Source organism: Crinia signifera, chromosome 6 (assembly GCF_055691185.1).
Source record: "Crinia signifera chromosome 6, ASM5569118v1, whole genome shotgun sequence".
Lineage (NCBI taxonomy): Eukaryota > Metazoa > Chordata > Amphibia > Anura > Myobatrachidae > Crinia > Crinia signifera.
Window position 1 is genome coordinate 294477928 of NC_139222.1, and position 23809 is coordinate 294501736.

Here is a 23809-nt window from a genome sequence, read left to right on the forward strand (position 1 = left end):
ATGCTAACCATTACACCGTCCGTACTGCCCCGTATATATATATAACATGGTGGGGATAGAACCCATGACCTCAGTGCTGTGAGGCAGTAATGCTATAACCATTACACCGTCCGTACTGCCCCGTATATATAACACATGGTGGGGATAGAACCCATGACCTCAGCGCTGTGAGGCAGTAATGCTAACCATTACACCATCCGTACTGCCCGTATATATAACACATGGTGGGGATAGAACCCATGACCTCAGTGCTGTGAGGCAGTAATGTAACCATTACACCGTCCGTACTGCCCCGTATATATAACACATGGTGGGGATAGAACCCATGACCTCAGTGCTGTGAGGCAGTAATGTAACCATTACACCATCCGTGCTGCCCTGTATATATAACACATGGTGGGGATAGAACCCATGACCTCAGTAATGTGAGGCAGTAATGTAACCATTACATCATCCGTACTGCCCCGTATATATAACACATGGTGGGGATAGAACCCATGACCTCAGTGTTGTGAGGCAGTAATGTAACCATTACACCGTCCGCACTGCCCCGTATATATAACACATGGTGGGAATAGAACCCATGGCCTCAGTGCTGTGAGGCGGTAATGCTAACCATTACACGTACTGCCCCGTATATATAACACATGGTGGGGATAGAACCCATGACCTCAGCACTGTGAGGCAGTAATGTAACCATTACACCATCCGTACTGCCCCGTATATATAACACATGGTGGGGATAGAACCCATGACCTCAGTGCTGTGAGGCAGTAATGCTAACCATTACACCGTCCGTACTGCCCCGTATATATATAACATGGTGGGGATAGAACCCATGACCTCAGTGCTGTGAGGCAGTAATGCTATAACCATTACACCGTCCGTACTGCCCGTATATATAACACATGGTGGGGATAGAACCCATGACCTCAGCACTGTGAGGCAGTAATGTAACCATTACACCATCCGTACTGCCCCGTATATATAACACATGGTGGGGATAGAACCCATGACCTCAGTGCTGTGAGGCAGTAATGCTAACCATTACACCGTCCGTACTGCCCCGTATATATATAACATGGTGGGGATAGAACCCATGACCTCAGTGCTGTGAGGCAGTAATGCTATAACCATTACACCGTCCGTACTGCCCGTATATATAACACATGGTGGGGATAGAACCCATGACCTCAGCGCTGTGAGGCAGTAATGCTAACCATTACACCATCCGTACTGCCCGTATATATAACACATGGTGGGGATAGAACCCATGACCTCAGCGCTGTGAGGCAGTAATGTAACCATTACACCGTCCGTACTGCCTGTATATATAACACATGGTGGGGATAGAACCCATGACCTCAGTGCTGTGAGGCAGTAATGTAACCATTACACCATCCGTACTGCCCCGTATATATAACACATGGTGGGTATAGAACCCATTACCTCAGCGCTGTGAGGCAGTAATGTAACCATTACACCGTCCGTACTGCCCCGTATATATATATATATATATATATATATATATATATATATATATATATATATAACACATGGTGGGGATAGAACCCATGACCTCAGCGCTGTGAGGCAGTAATGTAACCATTACACCATCCGTACTGCCCCATATATATAACACATGGTGGGGATAGAACCCATGACCTCAGTGCTGTGAGGCAGTAATGTAACCATTACACCGTCCGTACTGCCTGTATATATAACACATGGTGGGGATAGAACCCATGACCTCAGCGCTGTGAAGCAGTAATGCTAACCATTACACCATCCGTACTGCCCTGTATATATATAACACATGGTGGGGATAGAACCCATGACCTCAGTGCTGTGAGGCAGTAATGTAACCATTACACCATCCGTACTGCCCCGTATATATAACACATGGTGGGTATAGAACCCATTACCTCAGCGCTGTGAGGCAGTAATGTAACCATTACACCGTCCGTACTGCCCCGTATATATATATATATATATATAACACATGGTGGGGATAGAACCCATGACCTCAGCGCTGTGAGGCAGTAATGCTAACCATTACACCGTCCGTACTGCCCCGTATATATAACACATGGTGGGAATAGAACCCATGACCTCAGTGAGGCAGTAATGCTAACCATTACACCATCCGTACTGCCCTGTATATATAACACATGGTGGGGATAGAACCCATGACCTCAGTGCTGTGAGGCAGTAATGTAACCATTACACCATCCGTACTGCCCTGTATATATAACACATGGTGGGGATAGAACCCATGACCTCAGTGCTGTGAGGCAGTAATGTAACCATTACACCATCCGTACTGCCCCGTATATATCAGTTAGGGGCATTGCTGTGTGGCATAATCAGTATTGGGCATTGCTGTGTGGCATATAATTGACTAGGAGTTTTACTGTAGCATAAAATTAACTGTGTGGCATATAATCAACTAGGTGTATTACTGTGTGGCATATAATCAGCTAGGTATATTACTGTGTGGCATATAATCAGTTAGGGGCATTTAATTTGGGGCATTGCTGTGTGGCATATAATTGACTAGGTGTATTACTGTGTGGCATATAATCAGCTAGGTGTATTACTGTGTGGCATATAATCAGCTAGGGGCATTTAATTTGGGGCATTGCTGTGTGGCATATAATTGACTAGGTGTATTACTTTGTGGCATATAATCAGCTAGGTGTATTACTATGTGGCATATAATCAGCTAGGGGCATTTAATTTGGGGCATTGCTGTGTGGCATATAATTGACTAGGTGTATTACTGTGTGGCATACAGTATAATCAGTTAGGAGCATTAATGTGTGTCATTTAATTTGAGGCCTTTTATAAACTTAAATGTATTTTAAGTACATTTTTATTTCAATAGATTTTCCTTATTTTCAGTGTTTATTAGAATTAGGCTTTATATACAGGCATTTGTGTGCAGAGATGCAAATTAAAGATAAAAGTGCTTTTTGGGCGCACTTTTTCCATACAGTCATGGATGTGTAATGAATTGATTTTAAAATTAGCTTTTATTTAGACTTCTAAAATAAAGACCAACGAGCATAAAGAGCAGTTTTAGTACATATATATAGTGTGTTTGGCCCAATAGCCCACATTAGTATACAGTATATCACACTGTAGTAATGATTTGGCTCATAACATTATCAGCATTGATGATTGAACAATATGATAACAAGGGAATAATTAGTTACAGTCCCAATATTCCTCAGCATTCCATTCACTCCTTACCCCACCGGGTAGATACAGAATTTACAATTCCTGACAGATCTATGCACCTTGTGCAATAAAGTATTTGTCAACCAGCGGAAGAGTCCAGTGTTCATAAACAGATACCAAACACATGAGAATGAGGCTTTCTCAGCCAGGAACCCCGACCTATCAGTGGGCTCCCCTTCTCTAGACGAATGCGGTACACAACATGTTATACCTTGGCGCAATGCGTTGCTGGTGGCTGTATAAGGACCGGGGCTCTCGGCTACCAGTCAGATTGTTATGACTTTGGCGCAGTGCGTTGCTGGTGGCTGTATGAGGACCAGGGGTCTTACCTCGGCTACCAATCGGATTGTTATGACTTTGGCGCAGTGCGTTGCTGGTGGCTGTATGAGGCCCGGGGGTCTCGCCTCGGCTACCAATCGGATTGTTATGACTTTGGCGCCGTGCGTTGCTGGTGGCTGTATGAGGACCGGGGGTCTCGCCTCGGCTACCAATCGGATTGTTATGACTTTGGCGCAGTGCGTTGTTGGTGGCTGTATGAGGCCCGGGGGTCTCGCCTCGGCTACCAATCAGATTGTTATGACTTTGGCGCTGTGCGTTGCTGGTGGCTGTATGAAGACCGGGGCTCTCGCCTCGGCTACCAGTCGGATTGTTATGACTTTGGCGCAGTGCGTTGCTGGTGGCTGTATGAGGACCGGGGCTCTCGCCTCGGCTACCAGTCGGATTGTTATGACTTTGGCGCCGTGCGTTGCTGGTGGCTGTATGAGGACCGGGGGTCTCACCTCGGCTACCAGTCGGATTGTTATGACTTTGGCGCCATGCGTTGCTGGTGGCTGTATAAGGCCCGGGGGTCTTACCTCGGCTACCAGTCGGATTGTTATGAATTTGGCGCAGTGTGTTGCTGGTGGCTGTATGAGGCCCGGGGGTCTCGCCTCGGCTACCAATCGGATTGTTATGACTTTGGCGCTGTGCGTTGCTGGTGGCTGTATGAGGACCGGGGCTCTTGTCTCGGCTACCAATCGGATTGTTATGTCTTTGGCGCAGTGCGTTGCTGGTGGCTGTATGAGGCCTGGGGGTCTCCCTCGGCTACCAGTCGGATTGTTATGACGTTGGCGCCATGCGTTGCTGGTGGCTGTATGAGGACCGGGGGTCTTACCTCGGCTACCAATCGGATTGTTATGACTTTGGCGCAGTGCTTTGCTGGTGGCTGTATGAGGACCGGGGGTCTTACCTCGGCTACCAGTCGGATTGTTATGACTTTGGCGCCATGCGTTGCTGGTGGCTGTATGAGGCCCGGGGGTCTTACCTCGGCTACCAGTCGGATTGTTATGAATTTGGCGCAGTGTGTTGCTGGTGGTTGTATGAGGCCCGGGGGTCTCGCCTTGGCTACCAGTCGGATTGTTATGACTTTGGCGCTGTGCGTTGCTGGTGGCTGTATGAGGACCGGGGGTCTTACCTCGGCTACCAATCGGATTGTTATGACTTTGGCGCAGTGCTTTGCTGGTGGCTGTATGAGGCCTGGGGGTCTCCCTCGGCTACCAATCCGATTGTTATGACGTTGGCGCCATGAGTTGCTGGTGGCTATATGAGGACCGGGGGTCTTACCTCGGCTACCAATCGGATTGTTATGACTTTGGCGCAGTGCGTTGCTGGTGGCTGTATGAGGACCGGGGTGTGAGGTTATCATACTCACTGTAAATCTGTAATTACTATATTTTATTAGGTGTAGTAATTAATGTACTATTTTAGTCCGTCGGTACCCTCTTATTCTCCATAGATGTTTCTATCCCCCAAATCTGTGTGTATTTCCAGATCAGATCGCTCTTGCCCTAATATGGTCTGCCAGGAAATACCCAGGAAATAATTCACCAAAAGGTTATGTCCCATTACCATACTTTTGTTCCTGCTATCACAGGAGGGTGTTAGCTGAGGGACAATCTTCACAGGGGGTGATCCAATTCCCCTGCTACCAACAGGAAATGTTCACAGGGGGTAATCAGGACATAATGTACTCCGACTATGATTGTGTCTCTACCTTCAGCTCCTTTGTGTCAATACCAGACTTAGTGGAACCCGGCACCACAGGGGGTGATCAGCCCATAACGTAATCTTGTGTTGTATTGTATCTTGCTCTGCATATCCCTGGCTACTTCCAGACTTACTGGAACCGACCCAGCAGGGGTTGAGAGCAGCAGTTGGACAACTGTGGATTGAAGGTGGGATATACCTTATGCTTGAATCCACCAATCAGGAACTTGGGCAACCCCACAGATGATGCGATCACCGTGGGAATTTGAGAAGTTTTTAAAATGACTTGCAGACTAGCCAGGGGGTAGATTTTTATGGACTGTCCTGGACTAAGAGGTTATGCTCTGTCTAGGTATCGTGTGGACTTATATGCTATCACTGCTGTGTGGAATAAGTGATAGTTTTGTGCTTTGGACTGTGATGCTACAAGGACTTTGCTACCCGGATGTTTTTATGCTACCATTTGAATCTTTTTCCTGTCTTCATCTACTTTTGTGTGCTGTGATAAAAATAAACCATATTTTGGTTTCATCTGCTCGGTGTCTGAGTGATTGAGGAACTCGTACCCTCACACGGGGCTCTCGTCTTGGCTACCAATCGTATTATTATGACTTTGGCGACATGCGTTGCTGGTGGCTGTATGAGGACCGGGGGTCTCACCTCGGCTACCAATCGGATTGTTATGACTTTGGCGCTGTGCGTTGCTGGTGGCTGTATGAGGACCGGGGGTCTCACCTCGGCTACCAGTCGGATTGTTATGACTTTGTCGCCATGCGTTGCTGGTGGCTGTATGAGGCCCGGGGGTCTTACCTCGGCTACCAGTCGGATTGTTATGAATTTGGCGCAGTGTGTTGCTGGTGGCTGTATGAGGCCCGGGGGTCTCGCCTTGGCTACCAATCGGATTGTTATGACTTTGGCGCAGTGCGTTGCTGGTGGCAGTATGAGGACCGGGGGTCTCACCTCGGCTACCAGTCGGATTGTTATGATTTTGGCGCCATGCTTTGCTGGTGGCTGTATGAGGACCGGGGGTCTCGCGTCGGCTACCAATCGGATTGTTATGACTTTGGCGCAGTGCGTTGCTGGTGGCTGTATGAGGCCCGGGGGTCTCGCCTTGGCTACCAATTGGATTGTTATGACTTTGGCGCTGTGCGTTGCTGGTGGCTTTATGTGGACCGGGGGTCTCGCCTCGGCTACCAATCGGATTGTTATGACTTTGGCGCCGTGGGTTGCTGGTGGCTGTATGAGGACCGGGGGTCTCATCTCGGCTACTAATCGGATTGTTATGACTTTGGCGCCATGCGTTGCTGGTGGCTTTATGTGGACCGGGGGTCTCGCCTCGGCTACCAGTCGGATTGTTATGACGTTGGTGCAGTGCGTTGCTGGTGGCTTTATGAGGACCGGGGGTCTCGCCTCGGCTACCAATCGGATTGTTATGACTTTGGCGCTGTGCGTTGCTGGTGGCTGTATGAGGACCGGGGGTCTCATCTCGGCTACCAATCGGATTGTTAGGACTTTGGCACCATGCGTTGCTGGTGGCTGTATGAGGACCGGGGGTCTCGCCTCGGCTACCAATCGGATTGTTATGACTTTGGCACCATGCGTTGCTGGTGGCTGTATGAGGACCGGGGGTCTCATCTCGGCTACCAGTCGGATTGTTTTGACTTTGGCACCATGTGTTGCTTTTGGCTGTATGAGGACCGGGGGTCTCGCCTCGGCTACCAATCGGATTGTTATGACTTTGGAGCAGTGCGTTGCTGGTGGCTGTATGAGGACCGGGGGTCTCACCTCGGCTATCAATCGGATTGTTATGACTTTGGCGCTGTGCATTGCTGGTGGCTATATGAGGACCGGGGGTCTCGCCTCGGCTACCAATCGGATTGTTATGACTTTGGCGCAGTGCGTTGCTGGTGGCTGTATGAGGACCGGGGGTCTCACCTCGGCTACCAATCGGATTTGCTGGTGGCTGTATGAGGACCGGGGGTCTCGCCTCGGCTACCAATCGGATTGTTATGACTTTGGCGCAGTGCGTTGCTGGTGGCTGTATGAGGACCGGGGGTCTTACCTCGGCTACCAGTCGGATTGTTATGACTTTGGCGCCATGCGTTGCTGGTGGCTGTATGAGGACCGGAGGTCTCGCCTTGGCTACCAATCGGATTGTTATGACTTTGGCACCATGCTTTGCTGGTGGCTGTATGAGGACCGGGTGTCTCGCCTTGGCTACCAGTCGGATGGTTATGACTTTGGCGCAGTGCGTTTCTGGTGGCTTTATGTGGACCGGGGGTCTCGCCTCGGCTACCAATCGGATTGTTATGACTTTGGCGCCGTGGGTTGCTGGTGGCTGTATGAGGACCGGGGGTCTCATCTCGGCTACTAATCGGATTGTTATGACTTTGGCGCCATGCGTTGCTGGTGGCTTTATGTGGACCGGGGGTCTCGCCTCGGCTACCAGTCGGATTGTTATGACGTTGGTGCAGTGCGTTGCTGGTGGCTTTATGAGGACCGGGGGTCTCGCCTCGGCTACCAATCGGATTGTTATGACTTTGGCGCCGTGCGTTGCTGGTGGCTGTATGAGGACCGGGGGTCTCATCTCGGCTACCAATCGGATTGTTAGGACTTTGGCACCATGCGTTGCTGGTGGCTGTATGAGGACCGGGGGTCTCGCCTCGGCTACCAATCGGATTGTTATGACTTTGGCACCATGCGTTGCTGGTGGCTGTATGAGGACCGGGGGTCTCATCTCGGCTACCAGTCGGATTGTTTTGACTTTGGCACCATGTGTTGCTTTTGGCTGTATGAGGACCGGGGGTCTCGCCTCGGCTACCAATCGGATTGTTATGACTTTGGAGCAGTGCGTTGCTGGTGGCTGTATGAGGACCGGGGGTCTCGCCTTGGCTACCAGTCGGATTGTTATGACTTTGGCGCTGTGCGTTGCTGGTGGCTGTATGAGGACCGGGGGTCTTACCTCGGCTACCAATCGGATTGTTATGACTTTGGCGCAGTGCTTTGCTGGTGGCTGTATGAGGCCTGGGGGTCTCCCTCGGCTACCAATCCGATTGTTATGACGTTGGCGCCATGAGTTGCTGGTGGCTATATGAGGACCGGGGGTCTTACCTCGGCTACCAATCGGATTGTTATGACTTTGGCGCAGTGCGTTGCTGGTGGCTGTATGAGGACCGGGGTGTGAGGTTATCATACTCACTGTAAATCTGTAATTACTATATTTTATTAGGTGTAGTAATTAATGTACTATTTTAGTCCGTCGGTACCCTCTTATTCTCCATAGATGTTTCTATCCCCCAAATCTGTGTGTATTTCCAGATCAGATCGCTCTTGCCCTAATATGGTCTGCCAGGAAATACCCAGGAAATAATTCACCAAAAGGTTATGTCCCATTACCATACTTTTGTTCCTGCTATCACAGGAGGGTGTTAGCTGAGGGACAATCTTCACAGGGGGTGATCCAATTCCCCTGCTACCAACAGGAAATGTTCACAGGGGGTAATCAGGACATAATGTAATCCGACTATGATTGTGTCTCTACCTTCAGCTCCTTTGTGTCAATACCAGACTTAGTGGAACCCGGCACCACAGGGGGTGATCAGCCCATAACGTAATCTTGTGTTGTATTGTATCTTGCTCTGCATATCCCTGGCCACTTCCAGACTTACTGGAACCGACCCAGCAGGGGTTGAGAGCAGCAGTTGGACAACTGTGGATTGAAGGTGGGATATACCTTATGCTTGAATCCACCAATCAGGAACTTGGGCAACCCCACAGATGATGCGATCACCGTGGGAATTTGAGAAGTTTTTAAAATGACTTGCAGACTAGCCAGGAGGAGAGAATTTGATGGACTGTCCTGGACTAAGAGGTTATGCTCTGTCTAGGTATCGTGTGGACTTATATGCTATCACTGCTGTGTGGAATAAGTGATAGTTTTGTGCTTTGGACTGTGATGCTACAAGGACTTTGCTACCCGGATGTTTTTATGCTACCATTTGAATCTTTTTCCTGTCTTCATCTACTTTTGTGTGCTGTGATAAAAATAAACCATATTTTGGTTTCATCTGCTCGGTGTCTGAGTGATTGAGGAACTCGTACCCTCACACGGGGCTCTCGTCTTGGCTACCAATCGTATTATTATGACTTTGGCGACATGCGTTGCTGGTGGCTGTATGAGGACCGGGGGTCTCACCTCGGCTACCAATCGGATTGTTATGACTTTGGCGCTGTGCGTTGCTGGTGGCTGTATGAGGACCGGGGGTCTCACCTCGGCTACCAGTCGGATTGTTATGACTTTGTCGCCATGCGTTGCTGGTGGCTGTATGAGGCCCGGGGGTCTTACCTCGGCTACCAGTCGGATTGTTATGAATTTGGCGCAGTGTGTTGCTGGTGGCTGTATGAGGCCCGGGGGTCTCGCCTTGGCTACCAATCGGATTGTTATGACTTTGGCGCAGTGCGTTGCTGGTGGCAGTATGAGGACCGGGGGTCTCACCTCGGCTACCAGTCGGATTGTTATGATTTTGGCGCCATGCTTTGCTGGTGGCTGTATGAGGACCGGGGGTCTCGCGTCGGCTACCAATCGGATTGTTATGACTTTGGCGCAGTGCGTTGCTGGTGGCTGTATGAGGCCCGGGGGTCTCGCCTTGGCTACCAATTGGATTGTTATGACTTTGGCGCTGTGCGTTGCTGGTGGCTTTATGTGGACCGGGGGTCTCGCCTCGACTACCAATCGGATTGTTATGACTTTGGCGCCGTGGGTTGCTGGTGGCTGTATGAGGACCGGGGGTCTCATCTCGGCTACTAATCGGATTGTTATGACTTTGGCGCCATGCGTTGCTGGTGGCTTTATGTGGACCGGGGGTCTCGCCTCGGCTACCAGTCGGATTGTTATGACGTTGGTGCAGTGCGTTGCTGGTGGCTTTATGAGGACCGGGGGTCTCGCCTCGGCTACCAATCGGATTGTTATGACTTTGGCGCCGTGCGTTGCTGGTGGCTGTATGAGGACCGGGGGTCTCATCTCGGCTACCAATCGGATTGTTAGGACTTTGGCACCATGCGTTGCTGGTGGCTGTATGAGGACCGGGGGTCTCGCCTCGGCTACCAATCGGATTGTTATGACTTTGGCACCATGCGTTGCTGGTGGCTGTATGAGGACCGGGGGTCTCATCTCGGCTACCAGTCGGATTGTTTTGACTTTGGCACCATGTGTTGCTTTTGGCTGTATGAGGACCGGGGGTCTCGCCTCGGCTACCAATCGGATTGTTATGACTTTGGAGCAGTGCGTTGCTGGTGGCTGTATGAGGACCGGGGGTCTCACCTCGGCTATCAATCGGATTGTTATGACTTTGGCGCTGTGCATTGCTGGTGGCTATATGAGGACCGGGGGTCTCGCCTCGGCTACCAATCGGATTGTTATGACTTTGGCGCAGTGCGTTGCTGGTGGCTGTATGAGGACCGGGGGTCTCACCTCGGCTACCAATCGGATTTGCTGGTGGCTGTATGAGGACCGGGGGTCTCGCCTCGGCTACCAATCGGATTGTTATGACTTTGGCGCAGTGCGTTGCTGGTGGCTGTATGAGGACCGGGGGTCTTACCTCGGCTACCAGTCGGATTGTTATGACTTTGGCGCCATGCGTTGCTGGTGGCTGTATGAGGACCGGAGGTCTCGCCTTGGCTACCAATCGGATTGTTATGACTTTGGCACCATGCTTTGCTGGTGGCTGTATGAGGACCGGGTGTCTCGCCTTGGCTACCAGTCGGATGGTTATGACTTTGGCGCAGTGCGTTTCTGGTGGCTTTATGTGGACCGGGGGTCTCGCCTCGGCTACCAATCGGATTGTTATGACTTTGGCGCCGTGGGTTGCTGGTGGCTGTATGAGGACCGGGGGTCTCATCTCGGCTACTAATCGGATTGTTATGACTTTGGCGCCATGCGTTGCTGGTGGCTTTATGTGGACCGGGGGTCTCGCCTCGGCTACCAGTCGGATTGTTATGACGTTGGTGCAGTGCGTTGCTGGTGGCTTTATGAGGACCGGGGGTCTCGCCTCGGCTACCAATCGGATTGTTATGACTTTGGCGCCGTGCGTTGCTGGTGGCTGTATGAGGACCGGGGGTCTCATCTCGGCTACCAATCGGATTGTTAGGACTTTGGCACCATGCGTTGCTGGTGGCTGTATGAGGACCGGGGGTCTCGCCTCGGCTACCAATCGGATTGTTATGACTTTGGCACCATGCGTTGCTGGTGGCTGTATGAGGACCGGGGGTCTCATCTCGGCTACCAGTCGGATTGTTTTGACTTTGGCACCATGTGTTGCTTTTGGCTGTATGAGGACCGGGGGTCTCGCCTCGGCTACCAATCGGATTGTTATGACTTTGGAGCAGTGCGTTGCTGGTGGCTGTATGAGGACCGGGGGTCTCACCTCGGCTATCAATCGGATTGTTATGACTTTGGCGCTGTGCATTGCTGGTGGCTATATGAGGACCGGGGGTCTCGCCTCGGCTACCAATCGGATTGTTATGACTTTGGCGCAGTGCGTTGCTGGTGGCTGTATGAGGACCGGGGGTCTCACCTCGGCTACCAATCGGATTTGCTGGTGGCTGTATGAGGACCGGGGGTCTCGCCTCGGCTACCAATCGGATTGTTATGACTTTGGCGCATTGCGTTGCTGGTGGCTGTATGAGGACCGGGGGTCTTACCTCGGCTACCAGTCGGATTGTTATGACTTTGGCGCCATGCGTTGCTGGTGGCTGTATGAGGACCGGAGGTCTCGCCTTGGCTACCAATCGGATTGTTATGACTTTGGCACCATGCTTTGCTGGTGGCTGTATGAGGACCGGGTGTCTCGCCTTGGCTACCAGTCGGATGGTTATGACTTTGGCGCAGTGCGTTTCTGGTGGCTGTATGAGGACCGGGGGTCTCTCGCCTCGGCTACCAGTCGGATTGTTATGACTTTGGCGCTGTGCGTTGCTGGTGGCTGTGTGAAGATCCCGGGATCATGCAGCAGCGCAGCGCGACTTATGCCTCACGCAGAGCCCCGGAGTCACTCCGAGTTCCAAAGATCGCACAGGAATACACAATAGCAAAGGTACAAAAGTATTACCTTTATTTTACACACGGGTTATACATGTAAAATCAGCAATTACAGTCTATATACATTATATACAGAAAGGCCATCAGTATTAGTCACGTTATCAGAACCTTACCACGTTACCTTCAGATTAAGCTCAGATGGGGGGTTATTCTAGTTCATTCTTTCTGACAAAATCCTTCTTAGATGGACAAAACCATGTGCACTGCGGGTGGGGCAGATGTAACTTGTGCAGAGAGAATTAGATTTGGGTGGGGTTTTTCTTCAAAGTGAGATCTATATTGCAGTGTAAAATCATGCATTCAATATTTTCCCTGCACAGAAACAAAAAAACTCACCCAAATCTAATTCTCTCTGCACATGTTACATCTGCCCCCCCCTGCAGTGCACATGGTTTTGTCCATCTAAGAAAGATTTTGTCAGAAAGAATGAACTAGAATAAACCCCATGGGCAGGACACGCTAGTCCATGACTCCCAGCGCTGGCTCTCATTCACATCTCTCTCCTCTCTCTCTGCAAACACCAACTTACATCCCAAAGGCACCCCTCTCCCCCTCCCTCAGGAATTCTTAACCCTTCCTATGCTGGGTGCAGTTGTATGAATGTAACAGGGTCTCCTATTACCTGTCCAGGGGCTGATTAACTCACTCCCTTCATCTGGCTTTGAAGCTTGTGTATGTGAGGGATTTCACACCTTCATGTAAACAGATCTCTTCTCTGGAGACTGACCCTGGTGTTATCCATCCTTTAGCTTCTTGTTATTTGGGGGGGAAGTGTATGTCTCTGCCACTACCTGTTGTCTCTGTTACTAAACAGCCTATAAAGAGGCCCTTTGATCCCTGAACCAAAAACTATACACAAACTGACCAGATTGTAATCTAAGCATTTGGTCACTTCTAGCCGGACCATTTGTCTCCACATATACAGTTACAATATTTAAGTAATACGCATTTGGGAAGACTGCCATAATTAACTTCATAGTCACAAATCCCTTATTCATGATACCATCGCAGTTTACTAAGAACATTACCTGGAGGCAGTGACGTAACCACGGGCAACGCTGATCCTCCCTCCCAGTTTCTCCTGTGCCCAGAAAACTATCTTCTTGCCTTCATATGCATATGTAACAGTATGGGATACAGCATACAAAGCTTTGGGAACATATTACAGTCATTTACATAACATGAGGGAATATTCCCCTCCAGTAGCACACATACTCAGCCTAAAGGAATAACCTATTTGGATTATTCAGTATAACATCCTATTATTGTCCTACATACAGCCCTGTGATGTCCCCTGTATACAGCAGTCTGGGGAACACAGCTCAGATATGAATACAGTCAGTGATAATATCCGGTTATCGCCGGCATTTTGCAATTCTCTTTGCTGAAGCGCAGAAAGAGGCGGGAGAACAACATATGACGGAAAGGGGCGTGGCCTGGTTCCGTCACAGGCTGTATGAGGACCAGGGGTCTCGCCTCGGCTACCAATCGGATTGTTATGACTGTGGCGCCGTGCGTTGCTGGTGGCTGTATGAGGACCGGGGGTCTTGCCTCGGCTACCAATCGGATTGTTATGACTTTGGCGCAGTGCGTTGCTGGTGGCTGTATGAGGCCCGGGGGTCTGGCCTCGGCTACCAATCGGGTTGTTATGACGTTGGCCCCATGCGTTGCTGGTGGCTGTATGAGGCCCGGGGGTCTCGCCTCGGCTACCAATCGGATTGTTATGACTTTGGCGCAGTGCGTTGCTGGTGGCTGTATGAGGCCCGGGGGTCTGGCCTCGGCTACCAATCGGGTTGTTATGACGTTGGCCCCATGCGTTGCTGGTGGCTGTATGAGGACCGGGGGTCTCGCCTCGGCTACCAATCGGATTGTAATGACTTTGGCGCCATGCGTTGCTGGTGGCTGTATGAGGACCAGGGGTCTCGCCTCAGCTACCAATCGGATTGTTATGACTTTGGCGCAGTGCTTTGCTGGTGGCTGTATGAGGACCGGGGGTCTTACCTCGACTACCAGTCGGATTGTTATGACGTTGGCGCCATGTGTTGCTGGTGGCTGTATGAGGCCCGGGGGTCTTACCTCGACTACCAGTCGGATTGTTATGACTTTGGCGCTGTGCGTTGTTGGTGGCTGTATGAGGCCCGGGGGTCTTACCTCGGCTACCAATCGGATTGTTATGACTGTGGCGCCGTGCGTTGCTGGTGGCTTTATGAGGCCCGGGGGTCTCGCCGCGGCTACCAGTCGGATTGTTATTACTTTGTCGCCGTGCGTTGCTGGTGGCTTTATGAGGCCCGGGGGTCTCGCCTCGGCTACCAATCAGATTGTTATGACTTTGGCACAGTGCGTTGCTGGTGGCTGTATGATGACTGGGGGTCTCGCCTCGGCTACCAATCAGATTGTTATGACTTTGGCGCAGTGCGTTGCTGGTGGCAGTATGAAGCCCAGGGGTCTCGCCTAGGCTTCCAATCAGATTGTTATGACTTTGGCACAGTGCGTTGCTGGTGGCTGTAGGAAGCCCGGGGGTCTCGTCTCGGCTACCAATGGGACTGTTATTACTTTGGTGCCGTGCGTTGCTGGTGGCTGTATGAGGACCGGGGGTCTTGCCTCGGCTACCAATCGGATTGTTATGACTTTGGCGCAGTGCGTTGCTGGTGGCTGTATGAGGCCCGGGGGTCTGGCCTCGGCTACCAATCGGGTTGTTATGACGTTGGCCCCATGCGTTGCTGGTGGCTGTATGAGGACCGGGGGTCTCGCCTCGGCTACCAATCGGATTGTAATGACTTTGGCGCCATGCGTTGCTGGTGGCTGTATGAGGACCAGGGGTCTCGCCTCAGCTACCAATCGGATTGTTATGACTTTGGCGCAGTGCTTTGCTGGTGGCTGTATGAGGACCGGGGGTCTTACCTCGACTACCAGTCGGATTGTTATGACGTTGGCGCCATGTGTTGCTGGTGGCTGTATGAGGCCCGGGGGTCTTACCTCGACTACCAGTCGGATTGTTATGACTTTGGCGCTGTGCGTTGTTGGTGGCTGTATGAGGCCCGGGGGTCTTACCTCGGCTACCAATCGGATTGTTATGACTGTGGCGCCGTGCGTTGCTGGTGGCTTTATGAGGCCCGGGGGTCTCGCCGCGGCTACCAGTCGGATTGTTATTACTTTGTCGCCGTGCGTTGCTGGTGGCTTTATGAGGCCCGGGGGTCTCGCCTCGGCTACCAATCAGATTGTTATGACTTTGGCACAGTGCGTTGCTGGTGGCTGTATGATGACTGGGGGTCTCGCCTCGGCTACCAATCAGATTGTTATGACTTTGGCGCAGTGCGTTGCTGGTGGCAGTATGAAGCCCAGGGGTCTCGCCTAGGCTTCCAATCAGATTGTTATGACTTTGGCACAGTGCGTTGCTGGTGGCTGTAGGAAGCCCGGGGGTCTCGCCTCGGCTACCAATGGGACTGTTATTACTTTGGTGCCGTGCGTTGCTGGTGGCTGTATGAGGACCGGGGGTCTTGCCTCGGCTACCAATCGGATTGTTATGACTTTGGCGCAGTGCGTTGCTGGTGGCTGTATGAGGCCCGGGGGTCTGGCCTCGGCTACCAATCGGGTTGTTATGACGTTGGCCCCATGCGTTGCTGGTGGCTGTATGAGGACCGGGGGTCTCGCCTCGGCTACCAATCGGATTGTAATGACTTTGGCGCCATGCGTTGCTGGTGGCTGTATGAGGACCAGGGGTCTCGCCTCAGCTACCAATCGGATTGTTATGACTTTGGCGCAGTGCTTTGCTGGTGGCTGTATGAGGACCGGGGTCTTACCTCGACTACCAGTCGGATTGTTATGACGTTGGCGCCATGTGTTGCTGGTGGCTGTATGAGGCCCGGGGGTCTTACCTCGACTACCAGTCGGATTGTTATGACTTTGGCGCTGTGCGTTGTTGGTGGCTGTATGAGGCCCGGGGGTCTTACCTCGGCTACCAATCGGATTGTTATGACTGTGGCGCCGTGCGTTGCTGGTGGCTTTATGAGGCCCGGGGGTCTCGCCGCGGCTACCAGTCGGATTGTTATTACTTTGTCGCCGTGCGTTGCTGGTGGCTTTATGAGGCCCGGGGGTCTCGCCTCGGCTACCAATCAGATTGTTATGACTTTGGCACAGTGCGTTGCTGGTGGCTGTATGATGACTGGGGGTCTCGCCTCGGCTACCAATCAGATTGTTATGACTTTGGCGCAGTGCGTTGCTGGTGGCAGTATGAAGCCCAGGGGTCTCGCCTAGGCTACCAATGGGACTGTTATTACTTTGGTGCCGTGCGTTGCTGGTGGCTGTATGAGGACCGGGGGTCTCGCCTCGGCTACCAATGGGACTGTTATTACTTTGGCGCCGTGCGTTGCTGGTGGCTGTATGAGGACCGGGGGTCTCGCCTCGGCTACCAATGGGACTGTTATTACTTTGGCGCCGTGCGTTGCTGGTGGCTGTATGAGGACCGGGGGTCTCGCCTCGGCTACCAATCGGATTGTTATGACTTTGGTGCAGTGCGTTGCTGGTGGCTATATGAGGACCGGGGGTCTCGCCTCGGCTACCAATCGGATTGTTATGACTTTGGCGCAGTGCGTTTCTGGTGGCTGTATGAGGACCGGGGGTCTTACCTCGGCTACCAGTCGGATTGTTATTACTTTGGCGCCATGCGTTGTTGGTGGCTGTATGAGGCCCAGGGGTCTTACCTCGGCTACCAATCGGATTGTTATGACTTTGGTGCAGTGCGTTGCTGGTGGCTATATGAGGACCGGGGGTCTCGCCTCGGCTACCAGTCAGATTGTTATGACTTTGGCGCAGTGCGTTGCTGGTGGCTGAATAAGGACCGGGGGTCTCACCTCGGCTACCAATCGGATTGTTATGACTCTGGCACCGTGCGTTTCTGGTGGCTGTATGAGGCCCGGAGGTCTCACCTCGGCTACCAATCGGATTGTTATGACTCTGGCACCGTGCGTTTCTGGTGGCTGTATGAGGCCCGGAGGTCTCGCCTCGGCTACCAATCGGATTGTTATGACTCTGGCGCTTTATGTTGCTGGTGGCTGTATGAGCACCGGAGGTCTCACCTTGGCTACCAGATTGTCATGAGTCTGATGCCATGCGTTGCTGGTGGCTGTATGTGCCCGGGGGTCTTACCTCGGCTGCGAATCGGACTGTTATGACTCTGGCGCTGTGCGTTTCTGGTGGCTGTATGAGGACCGGGGGTCTCGTCTCGGCTACCAATCCGATTGTTATGACGTTGGCGCCGTGCGTTGCTGGTGGCTGTATGAGGCCCAGGGGTCTCGCCTCGGCTACCAATCAGATTGTTATGACTTTGGCGCAGTGCGTTTCTGGTGGCTGTATGAGGACCGGGGGTCTCGCCTCGGCTACCAATCGGATTGTTATTACTTTGGCGCCGTGCGTTGCTGGTGGCTGTATGAGGCCCGGGGTTTCTATGAGAGTAAAGACACTTTGCCAGATTGCGCTTCACTTTCGCGGTTTCATTATTGTACAGACCAGACATACAGTAGTAATAAGCTGAGGTAGTAGTCAATGGATCCGCACATCTGTTAGAGTACCAACCATCCATCTGGAAGATGACCTCTGGTGTTTTTGGGGGTGTCTGGAAGCCCCCTTCTTTGTACATAGGGACCAATTCATCAGACATCCAGCTTCCCTCTGGCAATGTGATCTGTCCATGACACTGTTACCTTAGTGTAGGGTCCTCCGCACAGACTGCGCTACATGACATCTGTTTCCTCTCTGCCGCAGGTGATGTGGTGGACCTGAAGAAGCAGGCGGTGGAGGAGATGATGGTCCGTATTAAGAAAGGCGTCCACCTCCGGCCAGTGCAGCAAACAGTTCGGGTAAAGACTCAGGTGAGGAACTTCTTCATCTACTACAGTAGAAATGCACCAAGCCTCATCCTTCTACTGTATCCCCCCCCCCCCCCCCAATATATAGTACATGGCCCCTATTTATGGTGTGTAGACCCCATGTTCCAGCATAGTCCCCATATATGGTGTGGGTCCCATGTTCCAGCATAGCCCCCATATATGGTGTGGGTCCCATGTTCCAGCATAGCCCCCATATATGGTGTGTAGACCCCAGGTTCCAGCACAGCCCCCATATATGGTGTGTAGACCCCATGTTCCAGCATAGCCCCCATATATGGTGTGTGGGTCCCATGTCCCAGCATAGCCCCCATATATGGTGTTTAGACCCCATGTTCCAGCATAGCCCCCATATATGGTGTGTGGGTCCCATGTCCCAGCATAGCCCCCATACAGATGGGTCTTTTCCCATCTTTGCAGGGGATGGCGCTGGCGTCGCCAGCCGCCATCCCCCGCCAGCGCCATGGCGATCGTGAGAAGGGGACGCGCGCGCACGAGAGGCGCGCGCGTCCCCTTCCGACGGCGCTTCCATATGTTTCCCCGGGTCCCCGCCGGCTTGCCGGCGGTAACCCGGGGTCCCCGCCGACTGCCCGCACCCCCCACTAACCCCCCCTAACCCTGTCCGTCTCCCTGAGGCGGAGACGGACAGGGTTTCCGTCGCGCTAGCGACGGAGACTGAGACGCGCGTGCGCGTGAGACGCACGCGCGTCTCAGTTTTCTCGCTGGCGAGGCTGCTGGCGGGTCGCCAGCGCGTACGTTCTGGCGACCCGCCAGCAAGGATGAAAAACATAACATACTGTATATGGTGTTTAGACCCCATGTTCCAGCATAGCCCCCATATATGGTGTGTAGGTCCCATGTTCCTGCATAGCCCCCATATATGGTGTCTGGGTCCCATGTCCCAGCATAGCCCCCATATATGGTGTTTAGACCACATGTTCCAGCATAGCCCCCATGTATGGTGTTTAGACCCCAAGTTCCAGCATAGCCCCCATATATGGTGTGTGGGTCCCATGTCCCAGCATAGCCCCCATATATGGTGTTTAGACCCCATGTTCCAGCATAGGCCCCATATATGTTGTGTATGTCCCATGTTCCAGCATAGCCCCCCATATATGGTGTGGGTCCCATGTTGTTCAGCATAGCCACATATATGGTGTAGGTCCCATGTTCCAGCATAGCCCCCATATATGGTTTGTAGGTCCCATGTTCCAGCATAGGCCCCATATATATGGTGTAGGTCCCATGTTCCAGCATAGCCCCCATATATGGTTTGTAGGTCCCATGTTCCAGCATAGGCCCCATATATATGGTTTGTAGGTCCCATGTTCCGGTGGAGTCCCCCATATATGGTGGGTGAGACCCACGTAATCGTGCAGTCCCTTATATATGGTGTGTAGGTCCCACGTTCCCACGCAGTCCCCCATATATGGTGTGTAGGTCCCACGCAGTCCCCCATATATGGTGTGTAGGTCCCACGTTCCTGCGCAGTCCCCCATATATGGTGTGTAGGTCCCATGTTCCCGCGCAGTCCCCCATATATGGGGTGTGTGACCCACAGTCTCGCGCAGTCCCCCATATATGGTGTGTAGGTCCCATGTTCCTGCGCAGTCCCCCATATATGGTGGGTGGGACCCACATAATCGTGCAGTCCCTTATATATGGTGTGTGGGTCCCACGTTCCCACGCAGTCCCCCATATATGGTGTGTGGGTCCCACGTTCCCGCACAGTCCCCCATATATGGTGTGTAGGTCCCACGTTCCCACGCAGTCCCCCATATATGGTGTGTAGGTCCCACGTTCCCACGCAGTCACCCATATATGGTGTGTAGGTCACACGTTCCCGCGCAGTCCCCCATATATGGTGTGTAGGTCCCACGTTCCCGCGCAGTCCCCCATATATGGTGTGTAGGTCCCACGTTCCCACGCAGTCCCCCATATATGGTGTGTGGGTCCCACGTTCCCGCACAGTCCCCCATATATGGTGTGTAGGTCCCACGTTCTCACGCAGTCACCCATATATGGTGTGTAGGTCCCACGTTCCCGCGCAGTCCCCCATATATGGTGTGTAGGTCCCACGTTCCCGCACAGTCCCCCATATATGGTGTGTAGGTCCCACGTTCCCACGCATTCCCCCATATATATGGTGTGTAGGTCCCACGTTCCCGCACAGTCCCCCATATATGGTGTGTAGGTCCCACGTTCCCGCACAGTCCCCCATATATGGTGTGTAGGTCCCACGTTCCCACGCAGTCCCCCGTATATGGTGTGTAGGTCCCACGTTCCCGCGCAGTCCCCCATATATGGTGTGTAGGTCCCATGTTCCTGTGCAGTCCCCCATATATGGTGTGTAGGTCCCATGTTCCTGTGCAGTCCCCCATATATGGTGTGTAGGTCCCACATTCCCGCACAGTCCCCCATATATGGTGTGTAGGTCCCATGTTCCTGTGCAGTCCCCCATATATGGGGTGTGTGACCCACGTTCCCGCCAGTCCCCCATATATGGTGTGTAGGTCCCACGTTCCCGCCAGTCCCCTTATATGGTGTGTAGGTCCCACGTTCCCACACAGTCCCCCATATATAATGTGTAGGTCCCATGCAGTCCCCCATATATGGTGTGTAGGTCCCACGTTCCCGCGCAGTCCCCCATATATATGGTGTGTAGGTCCCACGTTCCGGCGCAGTCCCCCATATATGGTGTGTAGGTCCCACGTTCCCGTGCAGTCCCCCATATATGGTGTGTAGGTCCCATGCAGTCCCCCATATATAATGTGTGGGTCCCACACAGTCCCCCATATATGGTGTGTAGGTCACATGTTCCCGTGCAGTCCCCCATATATGGTGTGTAGGTCCCACGTTCCCGCGCAGTCCCCCATATATGGTGTGTGGGTCCCACATTCCCGTGCAGTCCCCCATATATGGTGTAGGTCCCACGCAGTCCCCTATATATGGTGTGTAGGTCCCACGTTCCCGCACAGTCCCCCATATATGGTGTGTATGTCCAACGCAGTCCCCCATATATGGTGTGTAGGTCCCACGTTCCCGCGCAGTCCCCCATATATGGTGTGTGCGACCCACGTTCCCGCGCAGTCTCCCGTATATGATGTGTGCGACCCACGTTCCCGCACAGTCCCCCATATATGGTGTGTGCGACCCACGTTCCCGCGCATTCCCCCATATATGGTGTGTAGGTCCCACGTTCCCGCGCAGTCCCCCATATATGGTGTGTAGGTCCCACGTTCCCGCACAGTCCCCCATATATGGTGTGTAGGTCCCACGTTCCCACGCATTCCCCCATATATATGGTGTGTAGGTCCCACGTTCCCGCACAGTCCCCCATATATGGTGTGTAGGTCCCACGTTCCCGCACAGTCCCCCATATATGGTGTGTAGGCCCCATGTTCCCGCGCAGTCCCCCATATATGGTGTGTAGGTCCCACGTTCCCACGCAGTCCCCCGTATATGGTGTGTAGGTCCCACGTTCCCGCGCAGTCCCCCATATATGGTGTGTAGGTCCCATGTTCCTGTGCAGTCCCCCATATATGGTGTGTAGGTCCCATGTTCCTGTGCAGTCCCCCATATATGGTGTGTAGGTCCCACGTTCCCGTGCAGTCCCCCATATATGGTGTGTAGGTCCCACGCAGTCCCCCATATATGGTGTGTAGGTCCCACGTTCCCGCGCAGTCCCCCATATATGGTGTGTAGGCCCCATGTTCCCGCGCAGTCCCCCATATATGGTGTGTAGGTCCCACGTTCCTGCGCAGTCCCCCATATATGGTGTGTAGGTCCCATGTTCCTGCGCAGTCCCCCATATATGGGGTGTGTGACCCACAGTCTTGTGCAGTCCCCCATATATGGTGTGTAGGTCCCACGCAGTCCCCCATATATGGTGTGTAGGTCCCACGTTCCCGCGCAGTCCCCCATATATGGTGTGTGGGTCCCACATTCCCGTGCAGTCCCCCATATATGGTGTGTAGGTCCCACGCAGTCCCCCATATATGGTGTGTAGGTCCCACGTTCCCACGCAGTCCCCCATATATGGTGTGTAGGTCCCACATTCCCGTGCAGTCCCCCATATATGGTGTGTAGGACCCACATTCCCGTGCAGTCCCCCATATATGGTGTGTGTGACCCACGTTCCCGCGCAGTCTCCCGTATATGGTGTGTGCGACCCACGTTCCCGCGCAGTCCCCCATATATGGTGTGTAGGACCCACATTCCCGTGCAGTCCCCCGTATATGGTGTGTGCGACCCACGTTCCCGCGCAGTCTCCCGTATATGGTGTGTGCGACCCACGTTCCCGCGCAGTCCCCCATATATGGTGTGTGCGACCCACGTTCCCGCACAGTCCCCCATATATGGTGTGTGCGACCCACGTTCCCGCACAGTCCCCCATATATGGTGTGTAGGTCCCACGTTCCCGCGCATTCCCCCATATATATGGTGTGTAGGTCCCACGTTCCCGCGCAGTCCCCCATATATGGTGTGTAGGTCCCACGTTCCCATGCAGTACCCCATATATGGTGTGTAGGTCCCACGCAGTCCCCCATATATGGTGTGTAGGTCCCACGCAGTCCCCCATATATGGTGTGTAGGCCCCATGTTCCCGCGCAGTTCCCCATATATGGTGTGTAGGTCCCACATTCCCGCGCAGTCCCCCATATATGGTGTGTAGGTCCCACGTTCCCGCGCAGTCCCCCATATATGGTGTGTAGGTCCCACGCAGTCCCCCATATATTGTGTGTAGGTCCCACGTTTCCGCGCAGTCCCCCATATATGGTGTGTGGGTCCCACATTCCTGTGCAGTCCCCCATATATGGTGTGTAGGTCCCACGCAGTCCCCCATATATGGTGTGTAGGTCCCACGTTCCCGCGCAGTCCCCCATATATGGTGTGTAGGTCCCACAATCCCATGCAGTCCCCCATATTGGTGTGTAGGACCCACATTCCTGTGCAGTCCCCCATATATAATGTGTAGGTCCCATGCAGTCCCCCATATATGGTGTGTAGGTCCCATGTTCCTGTGCAGTCCCCCATATATGGGGTGTGTGACCCACAGTCTTGTGCAGTCCCCCATATATGGTTTGTAGGTCCCATGTTCCCGCACAGTCCCCCATATATGGTGGGTGGGACCCACGTAACCGTGCAGTCCCTTATATATGGTGTGTTGGTCCCACGTTCCCACGCAGTCCCCCATATATAATGTGTAGGTCCCACATACCCGCGCAGTCCCCCATATATGGTGTGTAGGTCCCACGTTCCCGCCAGTCCCCCATATATGGTGTGTAGGTCCCACATTCTCGCGCAGTTCCCCATGTATGGTGTGTAGGTCCCACATACCCGCGCAGTCCCCCATATATGGTGTGTAGGTCCCACGTTCCCGCCAGTCCCCCATATATGGTGTGTAGGTCCCACATACCCGCGCAGTCCCCCATATATGGTGTGTGGGACCCACATTCCCGTGCAGTCCCCCATATATGGTGTGTAGGTCCCACGTTCCCGCACAGTCCCCCATATATGGTGTGTAGGTCCCACATTCTCGCGCAGTTCCCCATGTATGGTGTGT

The 23809-nt window shown here is 52.9% G+C and overlaps 1 protein-coding gene across 1 annotated transcript in view; it reads left to right on the forward strand.

Annotated features, from left to right (window-relative positions):
- The window catches only part of SHTN1 (shootin 1), a 370192-nt gene that overhangs the window by 248165 nt on the left and 98218 nt on the right, over positions 1 to 23809 (forward strand). The window contains exon 12 of the mRNA XM_083149946.1: positions 18122 to 18228. Within this exon, the coding sequence (XP_083006072.1) occupies positions 18122 to 18228 (107 nt within the window). The remainder of the gene's footprint in view (positions 1 to 18121; positions 18229 to 23809) is intronic.